The sequence below is a fragment of the Pipistrellus hanaki genome (assembly GCF_964339955.1).
Source record: "Pipistrellus hanaki genome assembly, chromosome: 11".
Lineage (NCBI taxonomy): Eukaryota > Metazoa > Chordata > Mammalia > Chiroptera > Vespertilionidae > Pipistrellus > Pipistrellus hanaki.
Window position 1 is genome coordinate 34,661,041 of NC_140513.1, and position 17,313 is coordinate 34,678,353.

At 39.4% G+C, this 17,313-nt stretch overlaps 1 protein-coding gene across 10 annotated transcripts in view; it reads left to right on the plus strand.

Annotated features, from left to right (window-relative positions):
- Window positions 1-15,754, plus strand: part of PRUNE2 (prune homolog 2 with BCH domain) — a 195,738-nt gene extending 179,984 nt beyond the window's left edge. For 2 of the 10 annotated variants that reach the window (XM_084899412.1, XM_084899414.1), the window contains exons 17-20: window positions 1,647-1,682; window positions 2,218-2,256; window positions 7,335-7,382; window positions 12,530-15,754. In XM_084899412.1, the coding sequence (XP_084755538.1) occupies window positions 1,647-1,682; window positions 2,218-2,256; window positions 7,335-7,382; window positions 12,530-12,560 (154 nt within the window). In that variant the 3' untranslated portion in view covers window positions 12,561-15,754. Of the gene's footprint in view, window positions 1-1,646; window positions 1,683-2,217; window positions 2,257-7,334; window positions 7,396-12,529 lie in introns of all 10 variants that reach the window. The other 8 variants (XM_084899415.1, XM_084899418.1, XM_084899419.1 and 5 more) reach the window with 8 other exon arrangements.
- Window positions 15,755-17,313: the final 1,559 nt, after the last annotated feature.

Consider the following 17,313-nt stretch of genomic DNA (forward strand, 5'->3'; position numbering starts at 1 on the left):
CCTCGCTTCCTATAATACTGTATCTATTTGTAAAAAGAAAAAAAAAAAAAAAAATGACAAGGACACCCTCTTTTCACGTGGGAGTGAGCATTGTCCACACTCTAGGAAAATATGGAAATGCTTCTTTGGGGTGGCTGTTGGAAAAAGATGAGAGAATGGGCTTTAGAAGCTTACCATTAGATGTGAATCTTCCTGCCTGCCTCTAAGTGTCCCTGAGACTTCAAGCAACATGTGAAAACTCTCTGCATCTCAGCCTCGGGGTCCTGTAGAAGTGAGGTGCAGGTCATGGGGTGGCCCTGAGGACTGAATGAAAACAAAGTGCACAAAGCATTCAGAAAGCATCCTGGCATGAAGTTGGTGACCCAGAATGTTATTTATTATAACCATGTTGCTTTTAGAAACTCGCTGTCATATGAGAAACCTTAGTTGAAAAGTTAAACATGCCCTTTTCATTCATTTACACACATCCATTTCCAAAGACTCCATTAAAAGTCATTTCAGGAGTAAGGGTTCCATTTGGAAAGATTTTTTTCTAGAGAAAGAAATTTACAACCACTCATGTCCTCCTCATGTATCCATGTTATCTCCTATCTTCCATAACCCGTCTCCTCTGGTCTGCTTTTCTGCCATTTTTGTTACTGGCCTTCATTGCCTCATTTTCATGTTATGCCATTTTCAAATTGATACAAGCCATAGCTCCATCCTATCACTTCACAACATTCAGAGTATCTGATCTCAGCCAATCCCAGCAGCGGTATTCAGCTGGAATGGAGCTTGTTATCAAAGGGCTTCAATAAAAGAAGCACTTGCCTAATCTGGAATCAATCTTCTAGTCACTGATTATAGTCAGTTCTTGTTATTTGCTGGGGTGATGCTCTAGAACACCAAAGAGCAAATACTAAGCTGTTGTTTCTAAAGGAAGTATAGGGTTAGGTTCCTTTGAGCCTCTGGTCACATTTTCATCAACCGATCAATATATAACCTTGTTTTATGTGTTTCTGTTTAAAGACACCTTGCTAGATATCTATTGCTGATTAATTATTATTGAACTCATGGCCAACAACACTAAAGAACAAAGTTTATCTAACACACACATATTCCCTGTAAGGTACAACCCAGCCTTCTTGTGCTTGGGATCACTACACAGAATTTTGTCACTATGTTTGGGGGCCATTTTAAATGGCAAAATACCAACAAAAAGCAAAACAAACAAACCCCAAACCATGGCACTAAATAGATGGCAAAAAGGACACGTGTTTACGGCATGAGAGCTGAAACAAGAAGGCAGAGCTCACCTGTCCCACATCAACTGGGCATGTGCACATCAGGTGGTGCACATTTCCTGCCACTCTAAGGACATCCACAAGTGATTGTGAAAGTGCCACAGGTCTTGAGTTGGGGTTTTCAAGTAGGTGAATTTGCAAACAAAAATCTGTAAATAATGAGGATTGGCTGTCTAATATTAGAAATCCTAAATCATTGGTTATATCTAATTAAAATAAGATCACGTCCCAAAATGCAATGGGATTATTATTTGGGTAGGCTTTTTCTCTCATGTTCTGACTGTTCTTTAAAACATTGACCTGTCTTTTCGTTTTCATCCGTTGGCTCATTTTCCTCATTGCGTCCATTTTTTATCTCATAAGGTACGATGAAGAGAAATCTCATAAGAGAAGTGTGAGGTAAAAAATCTCTTGATCTACAAGTCATGCTGGACCCTCTGTGTGTGTGCACCCAGTGTCTTACTCATGGGTGACCTCAACATGCTGCCAGAGCCCTTGCATCGGTCCCTGGTGTATACCATCCTCAGTCTTTGTCTTGTGTGTAAAGCTGTTGAGGTCAACCTAATTTGCAACTGAAACCTACTACACAGATACATCCCTGGCGTGGCCCAAGCTGCAAGCTAACTTTAACTGTATTCAACAGACTGATGTGATGTTTTCAGCTTTATTCAGCCAGCATGTTTCCAATCTCCTTGCAACTTTCATATCCACCATTATGAAGGATTTTTTGCAAAGTAAACATATGTAAACACTGAATGGGAGGAAACGACACCATATTTAATTGAAGGATTGTCTCTCAGGGCCTCATGGGACAGTTTTTGAAAGCAAATCCGCTCCACTTACGTTTGGCTCTGCTTTGCTGGGTGACTGTCTCACGCTCTGCTTGCTTTTTTTCTTTGTTTGTTTTCTACACTGATGCTTTTTGCTCATGCAGACTGGATGAAGAACTGAGGGAAGCATCAGAAGCAACTAAGTAAGACCTGGTTTTCATTCAGCAGCTGGCGTGGTGTTGGCTTGCATTTCAGGAATGAGTTGGGAGAGCCTGCATGCCGGGTGTTGTGTTTTTTGCATCCTGATAATAACACTGCACTTTAGAAGTTCCCTTTGTCTATGATAGATGAGGTTGCAGTTATTTGTACTATAGCCTATTTGCCCACAGAATCTTGGGTTATCATGAAGAATGTACTTGTTACTGTTGTTTAATTTTTAAAAAATGCACATGCAATTTTATGCTCCACAGCAAAAGAACACATCACAGGTACACACACACCATAATAAAAGTGTAATATGCTAATTAGACTGGATGACCTTCTGGGGCTGTGAAGGAAACCTGAATCCCAGGTGCCAGAGGGAAGCCCGTGCTGGCAACTGGAGGAAGGAAGGCCTACTCTTGCATGAATTTTGTGCATTGGGCCTCTAGTGTATATATATATATAACACATATACTATAACTATCATCTGGATGTTATACTGGGTCAACAAAACCTTACTAATGGAGAGAAATGAATACAAGTGGAAATTATTTTTGTAGAACCAATTTAATGACTTTCCAATACTATTTTCCAACACCTATTTCAGTGGTTCTCAACCTTTCTAATGCCGCGACCCTTTAATACAGTTCCTCATGTTGTGGTGACCCCCAACTATATAATTTTATATAATTATTTAACATAAATAGTTATTTAATATAAATAATTTAATATAAATAAAAATAAATATATATTTATATAATTTTATGGTTGGGGTCACCACAACATGAAGAACTGTATTAAAGGGTCGTGGCATTAGAAAGGTTGAGAACCACTGCCTTATTTAGTAACTTGGAAATATTGCTTAATCAACAGCTTTTGAGCTGTTTGGCTAAACAGGGGGAAAAAAATCATTGCTCACTATCGTTAAAGTATAATTTTCAAAAAGGCAAAATCACAACTTTAACACAAATATAAAATGAATTCAAGCCAGTGATTTTATTTAACTAATTACTTAATGAAGGAACCAGTAAGGTGTTAAAAACAGCTCAAAGAGCATTTCTGAAGCTAGAGATCAATAGGCGATTTATAAAGGAATGTTAGGATAAGATTATTGGTTTAGGTACAAAACTGATTAATGTTCAGCAGGGCAATAAACAACCTTAGGGTTATCTTTTATGCTGGACAAACATTTGCATCTCTGCTCAACAAAATCCTAAAAGTTAACCTCTGGTCCTAAGAGTTGTAAAATAGTCCTTCAGTCCACTCAGAGCTGCTTTGAAAGAATATCCAGTAATTTCCTTATTTATTTCAAAATTACAAATAATTTTTCTGACACTATATGTTAAATGGAGACAAGTACTATTTGTCATGTTTGCTGTGTTTCTCTATTTCAAATGTTGCTTATACTGTTCATTTTCATGACCAGTTCCCATTTTAATAGACATTGCAAATGCAGAAAATCTGGACAATGTGCAAACGGCTACAAATTCTGTATAAATAAGATCTTAATTAGTGGCGTTTTTCTGCAGAGATGTAAATGCTAATTCCTCATGAAAACAATCCATTTAGATTTTTTTCCTATGGCCCACTTTTATTGCGTGTAATCTGTAGAATTATTGCCCTCTAGTGTGAATCTTTTGGGTTAAAAATTCAAGGAAAGTTTTTTGCTTTAGGAAGTTTAGCATTAGGGTTGTTTACTGGTACAATATTTCTATCCTCTAGTTTTCTTTTAACATAACTAACATCCAGTTAGACTAACAATACTCAAAATTATGTAAATTTTTACTCTAACAAATTCTTCTTAGGCTCTAACTCAACTGTTAAAAACAAGAAGTCCTAGAAGGAAGATATTAGGAATCAAGGAACCAAATGTCAGTGTAATGTAAAGCATTCGTTGATACTGAAATTGCATTATGACATGAGATTCCCCAGAGAGAGAAACAGTAATGAGTTTCTCTTTAAGGTTCTTTTTTTTTTTTTTTTTTTTTTTTAAAAACAAAACAAAACATGTTTTTATTGATTTCAGAGAGGAAGAGATAGGGAGAGAGAGAGATAGAAACATCAATGTTGAGATAGAATCATTGATCACCCTGCCTCCTACATGCCCTCCACTGGGGATTGAGCCCAAAACCTGGGCATGCACCCTGACCAAGAATTGAACTGTGACCTCTTGGTTCACACATAGGTCAACAGTCAACACTGAGCCACACCGGTCAGGCTAAGATTCTCTTTTTTTAAGATTAACATATTTATGAAATTAGAAAGTTGTTTCCAAGACAAAAAATGGGTGGAACTGACACTAATAATTTTCCAGCCAAATCCATTAGAAAGTCAGATTGGCACATTTTTTCACTAGTACCATGTAATCTTGCCTCTTTCAGTAGACTTTTCCCCCCATCCATATTTTTCCTCTTCCTGCATAGCTACCATTGAGAAACAGTCATCATATTTGGTTTAGTTGTACAGCTTTCTTTTTTTCTTTTTTTCTCATCCCCTTCCTTTTGTTCTCTTTTCTGTCCCCACACCTCTGCCTCCCCAGTTTTCTAAATGGTCTCAGGTCGTGCTGATATGTCTTAATCTTCCTAAAAGAAGCACCAAGCTCATCCCCAATACATAGTAGATGCTCAGTAAATTTTTGCTGCATAAATGATGAATATGCATAAGATTAAGATGGATGCTGTGAAGCAGTGGTTCTCAGACTTTACTGTGCCTCAGAATAACCCGGAGCACTTGCTGAAACACCGCCTCCCTGTGCCTCTCAGCAAAGCTTTCGATTTAGCACGCTAGAGAGCCCATATTTCTAGCAGTTCCCATTGATGCTGGTCTCAGGACCTTGCTTTGAGAATCACCACTTTAAAGTAATTGGCCACATAAAAATAATTAGATTTGTTTTAGCAGGGGAGATCTATGCTCTAACTTTGGAATCAGTAGCTAAGCCGCCTGTCTGAATTCTCCTCCTCTGACTGACCCTCCTTCTTTCGATGGTGACATGACACGTTATGAGAAATGGAAATATATTTGCACATTTGAAAATGTTCAAGGAGAAAGAATTTTACTCTGCTGATCCCACTGATGATTGACATGCCTCTGCATCTTACCATTCTGGCAAACCAACTACATCTTCTCAACAGCCTTTCCATCTGTAAGGTGTCCCCCAGATCCTTGGACAGACTGTGCATGGTGATTTGGGGTTCAGAAAACACAGACACTGCAGATCTGTGGTGAGACTAGAAGCCAGATATCCCACGTTCTTTCTAATAACAGACAAATGCACCCTGACGTTCTACATGACCGTCTTTATCAGAAAGCTGCAGGCTGGCTCTAACCAAAGGCAAGCATGTGCCCTGCCAGGGAACAAAACCTACTGTCTCTTCTTTTGCTTTACTCCCACCTGTGTTTTCAAACATTCATCCTCTCTCCACATACACACACCGCCACCAGCACCTCTCCCTGCCGTTCAGAAGGGGATTTCTTCAGCCTGCCTTATTTTTTTTTTTTTAACTTTACATCTGTGCAGAAAAGAAAATGCTTTTGAAAGTTACATTGTAGCTGAAACCGGTTTGGTTCAGTGGATAAGAGCGGCAGTAAACATTTTCTCCACTGTTACACTTTGCAAGCACAATAGACTTGGGCATTTTAAACTGCACTTGGGCATTTTTTCTTTGCACTCAAGGGTCCTGGGTTCGATTCCGGTCAAGGGCAGGTACCTTGGTTGCCGGCACATCCCCAGTAGGAGGCGTGCAAGAGGCAGCTGATCAATGACTCTCATTGATGTTTCTGACTCTCCCTTCCTCTCTGTAAAAAATCAATAAAATATGTATTTTTTTTAAAAAGAAAAAGAAAATAAAGTTACATTGTATATAGGGAGCCATTCTTAGGTTGAAATGGTGCAAAATCCACCTGCTGCCTTTGGAGTGACAATTTCCACTGGATGGCAAATTGCTGTTTTCTTTGGAAAAAGAATGCGAAGTTAAAAACCAGAAAAGCTAGCGATGGAAGATTTCCCTTGCTTGATTCCAGTCTAGCTTTGCTGGGTTTTTCTAGCACACTGTCAACACTTGCCTGACTGTCCTTGTTCACGAGAGTTGCTAAATACACTCCATGAAAATACCAGACATCAGAGAGAAGGGTGGGGGGAGGGTGAGGGAAATCCCTCTTCCCTTCCCCAGGAGCGATAGCCTTCGGACTTTCACATTGATCACCGTGCCTCCTACTTGCAAATAGATATATAACTTTAGGAAATTATTCACATTATAAAAGGAATTCTCACATGTAAAAAGGATCATAGAATCCCTGTAACGAGTGTTTGTTTGCCAACAATAAAAGAGTTAACAGAGAAGGAAAAGTAAAAATTCGCATCGGAAATGAATAGGAAGCAAATCTAAAATTTGCTTAACAGAGAAATCACACCAATATGAAATATCAAAAGCAGCCAATATTACACCAAGAAAAGCATAAGCACATTCACACACCATAGCATGACTTTTATTTCATGATTCCATAGGGTTACATTCTTTCTGGACATATTCCGTTCTGGTTATTGTTGGGATTCACTTGTCTTCCCTGAACACAGCTCAGCTGTATGGTAGCAAGAGTCTGAAACAAGGACAAGAAAAGCTGACACTAGCATTTTTCCTTTCAGTGTCTTGGAAAATCCTCATTCTTGTGAAAATAGAAAGTTAAGTGTTATATGTAAATGAAAGTAAGCTGCTTGAGAGGGATTGTTCTTTGTTTATAAAACATTATGTTATTTGGACTATAAATAAAAATTTGCAATATATTCCCAGAATAAGCTAGATTGAAAAAAATCAGGAGGGAAAATGACAAGGACAGAAGAGCCCACTTGGAGGTGTTTGGAGTTTTCAGTCTTCTTTATATGTTTCTCAATGATGGGCAATAACTATATTTCAAAACTGACAGTAAAAGAATCACTGCTTAATTGCATCATTGCAGGTGTAGTTATGTTCAATATTAGCAATGGGACAGCATTAAGCAGTTTAAAATGCCCAAGTCTATTGTGCTTGCAAAGTGTAACAGTGGAGAAAATGTTTACTGCTTTCTGTTTTTTCCTTGCACTCAGAACTAGCTGCCTTTACAATGATCCAGAACTGTCTTCTATGGAGAAGGAGTAAGAATTCACCGTCAGTAACAGCTCTGTGGTTACTCGCAGTAGTGTATGGCTGGGCTCTGAATGAAACAGATAATTTTGAGGACTGGGTAAACCTCGTTCAGATGTTCAGCGTTCATGTTCTCCACTCCTGAAATTAGAAACTAAAAATGGACTGTGCCATCTTAACCCCGTCTCATTGGTCACCATTATATTCCTTGTAGACAGCCAATGTTTAGATGTGGCATCCTATTTTTCCAATGCACACATTAGGAGAAAATGAATTTAGAGCTAAATGGAAGAGCATTTGGGTGAGAGGAGCGCAAGTCTGCTTTCTGAATTAACATCACCCACTTTAATTAGCGAAAGTTGGGACTTCCATTTGAACTTAATATTTTGGTACATGGGAGAGAACTGTTTTTGTTGGTTTGTTTTGACATTTCCAAGAGGCAATTGAGTCTGGATGGGGCTGGAGGAATGATCTAGTCCAGTGGTCGGCAAACTCATTAGTCAACAGAGCCAAGTATCAACAGTACAACGATTGAAATTTCTTTTGAGAGCCAAATTTTTTAAACTTAAACTTCTTCTAACGCCACTTCTTCAAAATAGACTCGCCCAGGCCGTGGTATTTTGTGGAAGAGCCACACTCAAGGGGCCAAAGAGCCGCATGTGGCTTGCTAACCGCAGTTTGCCGACCACTGAATTCTAGTCCCATCTAGTCCTGTCCTGTGAGAGATAGAAATCAAACCTGTAATATGTTTTTACCACATGTCAGGCTCTGCAAAAAGCTTCACACACACTAGCTGATGTTTATCCTCAGAATAAGCCTTTGAGGTGCATTTTATATGTAAGGAAGAGCAACCTAGGGAGCTTGTCTGACCAGCCTGATGTCTTCCAGTCGTAAAGTAGCCCAGAGCTGGGACTGGAATCTGCAGTGCAGTCCCAGTGATGGTGATTTTGAAATCTAAGAGAAGTGGTCTTCATGCTGGAATGGGTGTGCAACCTCTGACATAACCAAAGACTAGCGAGGACAAATTTAGGCGCCTAAGAAAACAGTTCATTATTGGCCTCAGTTTCAGGGAACAAACTGTGGTCACCACCATGCTCTCAGAGGGAACCTGGCCACCCAGGGAGGGGCTGCTAACCTGGTTTTGAGTTGTGGAGAATTTAACATTGCCCTTCCCCCAATCCAGAAGGAGGGGCAAACAGCAGATTTAAATGTGTTAGCTATCGTCATGTTTTGTTTTCTTTGGTCCTCCTTTCCCTCGAGGTCACAAGGGAAGTTATAGGATCACGGGAGCAATATTTTCTGCAGTTGCCATGGTGACCTTACAGTTTAAGGAAGTTTATGCACACAAAAATCCACAGGAAAGGTCCCGGCTGAAAAGCACCCAAGAATGAAAGCTGTCAAGGGACTTTTGAAATCACAAAACTTTTTGAAGTTTACACTTATCCCACACCTTTGAGATGAAGACAACTGCTTTAAGCTAATTGCCACACAGAAATTCTGCAAAGCAAATATATCTGTCCCTTGGCCTACCAGATTATTTTTCCCAAATCTGGCCTTTCTCTACAAAACAGCACCCCCTAGAGCAGAGTCCTGCACCCAGAGTTAATGAGCCTTGTGGACAGGCTGTCACTCCCTGGCCTATGGCTGCTACATCTGCGGGCATACCCACTCCTTTGTCTGCCTGGTCTGTTTTGTTCCTCATTTGTTTATAGTCCCTTTTGGTTTGGGGAAAGCAAAGCACTGCTTCTTGTTTGGGTTTCTTCCAGGGCTGGACATGGGAGAGGAAGGGATGCTGCAAATGACTAATGTTACTTCCTGCTTCTCAGAACAGTTCTCCATGCTTCCCTGTTCTTCAGCCCTCTCTTGCCAAGCCCTTAGGAGGCACGTGGTCCTGGTGCAGACTGGGATCTGGGATGAGGGGCAAGAGTGGCTAAGACTTCTCTGTACTGACTTCCAGCCCTGGATTTCTGCCTTTCATCAGTGTTAGAATAAGGGGCTTCGTTTTCCATCTGGTACCTGAGTGGAAGCATTTTACACCTTCTAGCACTGAATGGGTACACTGCAAAATGGGCAAAGGCTCTTCCAAGGAACTCAGGCTGTAAATAAGATGAGGTGTGTCCTGGTTCTGTAGTGGCGTCTCATTTCCCTCAGAGCGAGAAGGGAGGCGATGCCTGACTTCCCCCTCTTCCTACCTAAACACAGACTTTTTTTTAAATCTATTATTGAACACTGTTATTAGACACGCTGTAAGAAGCCTCATTTAAGGGTATGTATGGGGGGGGGGCAATGGTAAGATATGTACACAGATAATAATTTAATTAAAAAAAAGTTTTAAAAAATTAAAAAAAAAGAAGCCTCATTTAACACATTAGAAATAAAATGGCCTATAGGAAAATTGTCAGAAGGTTGCTAGTCTCACTGGAAAGTTATAGAAAACTAAGCCCATTTGCCAAATGTGAGGACTATTCCTTTAATATTTCAATTCTGATTAAATGTATGTGGGGGTTTTTGTTGTTATTTTTTTGTTTGGTTTTGTTTGGTTTTGTAAAAAGCATACCATTTCTCAAAGCAGCCCTAGGTGCTTGTCTCCCTCACTTTTAGGTTTGGATTTTATTTATTCAGATGTGTCCTAAAACTTGCAACATGCCTTTTTATATTTTTATATATAAAAAATTGTATATGATCCAGGGGATGTGCTTCTATTCGAGGAGACTGAAATTAGTAGCATTGTTGGTAGCTTGATTAGCTCTACAAGAGAACTGTTGTCTCAAAAAACCTTCCTGTTTTTACTTAAAAATCGTTCACTTTTGACTGCCTCATAAACTGGGGAAATGGGTTTCAATGTGTTTTGTTGTTGTTGTTTATTTACCCAAAGTTGAAGGGATAAATTAAACCCTAGAATGTTTACAAAAAAAGTCAGTATGAAAAATGAGGTGTTTAAAAATTTGAATCATAGCATAAGTGGGTTGTTTTTTATTGTTTGATTTTTAAGATTTTATCAGGGGTCTGGAGGGTAAAACAAAGTGACTATGCACTTTAAACTTTGCAAGATAACTTCAAACATTCTGACCCACATTCGCACTTTTTACACAGTCTGCCCCAAATGTTGGTTTAATATTCTCTTTGTCTGTGGGAGAAACTGAATCATCGCCGTGTAAGGAAGAATAAAATCTGAATAATCAAATCAAACTTACTGCAGACTTCTGGTAATAACTGCAGTTGGGAAGTAGAATTTAAAATCAAAAACAGGATCAAGAAGGACCTGCTTTGTAAAAAGCATACTAAAAGAAGATCTAGGGGTCATAGTGGATAACAGAACTCCATGGTAAAACTCTGCAGGTAAGAAAACAAGTCAGATCCTTAAGGGTATAAAAGAGATGAATATCCATGGTGATCTGACCTATCCTGGCAGTTAACATGTCTGGGTCCGAAAACTCCCCAAGGAGACAAGATTATTATAAGTAGAGTAATTAAGCAAACATGATTTTCCCATTTCAAAGACACCAAGCTACTGCAACTACAACTACTATTACTACTACTACTACTACTACTACTAATCTATACTAGTACTACTAATAGACATTTACTATGTGTTCACTGGGCACAGTTGAAAACACTTTAGACTTAGGCAAGCTGTGAGAAATGATTGTTCTCTTTCACAGATTCAGAAATGAAACTTAGAGAAGGTAGGTAGCTTGGCCAAGGCCCTAGAACTATTAATAATAAGGGGTGGAATTGCTGAGGATGTTTCAAAGGAAAGATACTTCACTACCTTAAGCTGGATGAGCAGGCAGTGTGGATCACCGATGGCTTTATTTGCAAAGCTGCCACAATGCGCACTGCTCAGAGGCTGCAAGTTCCACAAGCAGAGTAACCCTGGCACTTCAGCCTCAGGAGGGCGGGTCTGAGTGAAATCTGCAGATATTTCCCATGGCCCTTTTCAGGGAATGAATTTTTTTCTTTTTTCGTGGCTGAAATTTCTCCTCTGCGTGTTTACTAAGTGTAGCTCTCTTCCCTGTAGGTACCAGAAAGTCAAAATAGGTTTGTTACAGAATTTACCATGCGATCGAAAAATACACAGAGTACTCAAATACAGGAAAAACCCATTTATTTCCAGTTGTACTAGTAGTACTGTGACTCAGGGGAGCCTGTTTCCAAATATGGAGGAAGCTTTCCCTTTATACCCTTTGGATTCTTTGTGCCCAAATAAGGATCAGACTTCCGGACCTTTCTCGGGCTTTGAAAAAAGTCCCAAATGTTGGAATGGGGCCGTGAGACCACACCTGAAGGCCTGGCCTGGTGCTAGCACTGATAACCTTGGAGGGTGGTGTATGGTTCATGGTTTGTAATCTGTAAAATGGGAGTATTTAGGTAAACAGGTCTTGCAAGACCATATAATTAAGGAAGGGGCAGTGACTAGACTTGGCTAATAGGAATGTGCATTAGGGATACTGATTAACTAGGTACAGAGTCAGGCTGCTGGTCGCCCCCCCCCCAAAAAAAAAAATGTCTTATTCTCCTCATCATGGTCATTCAGAGGCCAAAGGAGAGACACAGTCGCCCAAGGACATTTGAGACCTATTCTCTAGATATTTGGGAGCCCACTAGACATTCTTAAAAACAAGCTTCTCTTAGGTTATAAGAATCCATCTAATTAAAGTAGGCTAACCCGTTTCAGGCAAATCCTTTGGCACTAGAAAATGTTGGGGTTGGGTGTTGGTTTGTTTTTTATTTGCCATTGCTGTTTCATTGTTTATACTTTCTGACTATTTATCATTTATCACATGGTACTTATTTCAGGCAGATCATGTATTTGCCCTACAAGGAACAGTCATTTACTAAAAATCGGTAGATCCCTTATGTCCAAAATGCAGTAACATTCTTCATAGTAACCAATTTAAGGAACAAGGCTGAACACGAGTCTTTTTCCTCCTTTGATCACTTCAAAAGGTGTAAAATGCTTCCAGGCACAGTTTTGTAAAAATAAACAGGTTCCATCCTTTGTTTTACCAAATTTTTCAGTGTGAAAGACCTGCATGGTGTGTTTTCAATAAGTCCTCTTAAAAAAAAAAAAAAAAAAGCAAACATATGCCACCCTAAATCATTGCTGAATGTTTCTCACTCCGTTTCTCTTTTTTTTCTTCCTTTTTTTTTCAAGGCTTGACCTGAAGTTAAAAGAGAAGCCCTAGTTGGCCGTGGCAGGATGAAGAGGATGCTTTTCTGCTTCGTGGTTCTGTTGAGACATATCTACCTGGAAGAGACGGGGCTGATGGTACTTTTCCCCCCTTTGCACTACCTGGTGCCGTTCTAAATTTCTAAGGGGGAAAACAGTAAGGGAATTTGTTTACTCTTAACATGTTTTATGAAATTGTGTGTATTTTCCTATTTTGCCAATTATGTGCCTCGAAAATTTTAGTTGAACCTTAGCAAGAAAGTAGGACCTTCCATTTTCATATTTTGTTAACCCGTGGTCCCGTGGTATTTCATCTCTTAGACTGGTATTGACCAATAAGATAACTTCAATGCACTGTTAATTGTAAGTGGATTTGCTTCCATAGATTAGCTCCGTGGCGATCATTTTAGGTTTAAAATACACTGGGCTCAACTCTCCCTGGAAATGCTGTCCCCACATAACTCCACTTTTAAAGTCCTAAACTTGTTTAACATAGCCAGAAACCAGAAATGAGTGAAACCACCCTCGCTTGGTTCTAGGTTCTTGTCCACATGAATGAATTCTCTCTAACTTCTTAATGGGAAGCCAGGCTTTCTAGTTCACATCAATTTTATTTTAGTGATCAAATTGGGCATCATGTTTCTTGCAAATTTGTTTTTTTAAAAAGCATTTCTCTGGTAAGTGTTGAAGACTTCTGCATGGAGAAGCTCAAGGATCATTGTCCACATTTTTGGTGGCTGTCTGTGCTCCAGGTCATAAACTTAATTCAAGATGCTCCACTTTAAGTGCCAAGGACTCGAGGGTAAGCTGGCCCACTTAAAAAGTCATTATTTGGTGTCATTCAGTGTCAATCTGAATTTCTCTCATACCTTATAAAAAGTAATCTGCTTTGAAACACTCTAATCTGATCATAGGCTTAAAAATTAAATATGAGTATATACTATCATTTGCAAAATATCCCTTTAGAATTTTCATATGTCCTTTAAAATACCAGTGTGATTTTGAATCTATGGACCTCTAAGCAGAAGATGACAAACTACAGCCCAATGTAGCCACCGCCTGTTTTCACCTGGCCTTCTCGTTAAGATTGCTTTTCATACTTCATGGTTGAAAACATTTTCTTACTATTTTTATGACACTTGAAAATTATTCAACTTTCAGTGTTCATGAGTAACGTTTTATTGAAACACGACCACACAGATCTATTTATGAACTCTCTGCAGCCACTTTCATACTGTAACAGCAGAGCTGAGTAGTGGCAATGGACCCTGGAGCCTACAAAACCCCAAACACTTAAAATCTTGACAGAAAAGTTCACTGAGCCCTGCTCCAGCACATACATCCTTGGCCCTGCTCCCCCAGTTGTATGTAGATATTCATTTCTCTAACAGAATGCACAAGGAAGACTTCAAATGAACTTATTCTTAAAAAAATAAAGTTTGGCAGAAAAATACATGGCCAGCTGAAAAAAAGTTGTGTTTACATGCCCCTCAGCGAAGCCTGCTGAGAAGGTTTTGGTTGTTTGCAGGTGTTGCTGAGGTCCTGATCTCACCCTGCGAACTATTCTTAGTCTCCAGCACCACCTATTACTAATTAGCTAGCAAAAATAAACATGAAGTGGAGAACGGGGTTCCACCATAATCTTAAGGTGGTCACTACATCCAGGAGAGCTGTCCGTGACACTCTGAGCCCTGAGTATTATGAGCTTTGAAATGCTGTGAAATGGACTTTGCACAGGTGACTGAATTTCACTGATCTCATTTGCTTCGTGTTGGTCTCCCAGCTATGGTCTCCATAGCCATACTTATGTGTTCCCCTCTTGGTTTCTCTCAGCTGAAGATCTTATTGAGCTGTGCTCTTTGGGGTCTTCTCCCTCATCACATCGACTTGTCTTCTAGAAAAAAAAAACAACAAAAAACCTAGAGCATGCCTTCTCTCACAGCCCAGCGCCACCTTTGGGAGCCCAAAGAATGCCTCTCCCAGAACTTAGTGTTGACATAAGTACAGTGACCCAATATTCCGGTCTGTCCGCCCACTTATCATAGTTGCCCTGGCATAATTATCAATGATGCTTCCTTTTCCTTAGTTATGTCCCATTTTGGGAGATGAATTACATGGTCCCCCTAGCCACAGGAAGTAATGAAGACTCCAGTGTTCAGCTTAATGGTGAAGCCTGCGGACATAGAGCTGTTGTTGATAGAGGAGGGCTTTTGTTATATTCAGCAAGACATGGCAACAATCTCACCATTCACATTTTCTTTGAACTGGTCCAGCCTTCTCATGGAAGACTACTCAGATGGCATTCTGTTTGAAGTTTAACCTTCCTACACGGAAATTACAAGCATCTTTTCCAATCAGTGATTTTACTTGGGCTGTTCTATGGGCTGTATAATCATTCTGGTAGTTAAGCATTTGCTACTTAATTGTCTTAGAGAGACAAATTAATTTCACTGCATGTGCTAGAAAAAAGCCACCATGTAAATTCAATCCAAATAAATAGAACCCTAGAAGAATCCTGAAGGATTAATCCCTAAAGCAGATAGGTATGCAGATGTAAACGTTCACATCATTAGCTATCACAATAGATCTTGCATTCTGAGCATTCTTGCTTTGGTCCTGACTTCTGGGAACTGTATTTGCACTATTCTGCAGATTTGTAGTTAAGGGAACCAAGGGGCAAAAATATTTACTTCCCAAAGTGGCAACTGTTCTTTGCTTAGCTCCTTGATTAAGAGAAAGAACAGAAGTTCTCCCCAGAAGATACTGTCAAGGAATGAGGGCAATAGCTGGGTGTAGAAGAAAACTCTGAAGTCCCTATTGAAGCCATACAGTGATTTGTGGGGTTATCTTTTAAGACATACTCCAAGATGCGTGAGGAAGTCACTACCCCAAGCCTTTGTGTTATTAAGATCCATTTTAAGTGTTCATTTATGGTACTGTGTTTGCAGCACTCATCTAAATCACAATGCCTCAGTAGTTTGCTCCCTTAAACACATTTATGTGTGCACAAATTAATATTTTATATATTTAAAAGGTTTTCTACCATATATTGGATTGCTCAGAGTAAAGTATCTATAGACTTTGTTTAGATAAATAATTAAATAAATTATCCTTAAATAGTATGGATTAATAATATAAAGATATGTAACAATACTATATATAGAAACAGAGAGACTCTGTAAAACTGAGAAATAAAAGGTGATTCCACAAGTTGTGACTTTCTTTCTTTGAGAAGGTGAGAATCTTCTTCTAGCTTCACTGTGGGGCAGCCTTCTCCAGATGTCACTCCAGCTTGGCACTTGGTATTGAGGAGTATAAATTTTGGCTTTGTTGTCACCTAAATTTTATTCTTTTCACTTTTGCCTTCTATACCTCAGTGATAGAAGCTTCCAAAATGTGTGTTTATCCTCTGGGTGAGCCATGTCTCACGTTGTAAATGTCTCTTTGTTACATGGTTACTTGATTTTGTCAGTTGTGTTTTTTTTCTGTCCCTTGCCTTTTCATGTCATATGTTTATTTTAATTTAAAATGCATTAAGTAGCTTTCTTTTTTTTTTAATTTTATTTTACAACCTTAAGGCAAAACCAGAGCTGGAAATTACCACTCTGGTGTGTTTTTTAAATGAATAAATCAATCTGTACAGCTGTTTTGCAGAAAATTAGGGTAACCAAATCAGAAGTGTCCCCCGCTCTGGCCAGTTTTGCTCAGTCTCCATCGGCTTGCAGACCAAAGGGTCCCGGGTTCACTTCTGGTCAAGGGCATGTACCTCGGTTGCAGGGGTTTTTTTTGGCTCGGGCCCTGGTCTGGCTCGTGCAGGAGGCAACCAATCAATGTGTTTCTCTCACACCAATGTCTCTCTCTCCAACGGAGCCCAGCCGGCATGACTCAGTGGTTGAGAGTTGACCTATGAACCACGAGGTCATGGTTTGATTCTTGGTCAGGGTACATGCCTGGGTTGTGGGCTAAATCCTCAGTAGGGTCATGCAGGAGGCAACCAATCAATGATTCTCTGTCATCATTGATGTTTCTCTCTCTCTCTCTTTCTCTCTCTGAAATCAATAAAAATATCTTTTTTAACTTTTTAAAAAAATAAAAATCAATGAGGATGAATATTAACAAAAGAACAAAAACAAAAAGAGTGAAAATTGTACGTTCTTGTGATCTAGGAATGAGTTCTGGTTGATATTGTCCTCTACTCAATGAAAGGAAGAAAGACAAGAGAAGTAATTACAGGAGAATGAAGGGCCTGGTAGGACAAGGTAAACTGCCACATTGTTCTGCTCCCTTTATGTCACTGTGGTAGTGGGAATTGGAGGCAGGCTGTGTGCCCAGCACTAGGGGAAAGGATGGATGAGATGTGGATAAACATGATGGCATATTTCGCAGCTCTTAGGAGCAACAAACTATGCATTCATAGAGCAACACTTAAAAATCATAGGGCAAAGTGGAAAAAGTAAGAAAGAACTCAATATTTATAGCATACTGCCATTTATGTAACTGCTCATTCTACACACACACACACACACACACACACACACACACACTACTACTACTACTACTACTACTACATACCGGTATTATTCAAACCCATGCATAATTAAGGACTTAGCATATTAGAGTGAGTGCAGGGAGTAAGGGAAAAAGTGAACATCCAAAATGAAGTTTAGAGATGAAAAAACAAAATAAACATTTTACGGGCTGAAGTTAAAAGTAACTAAAATGAAGATACCCTAAACTCTCAACTATAGATGCCAGAACTTTCAGTCATC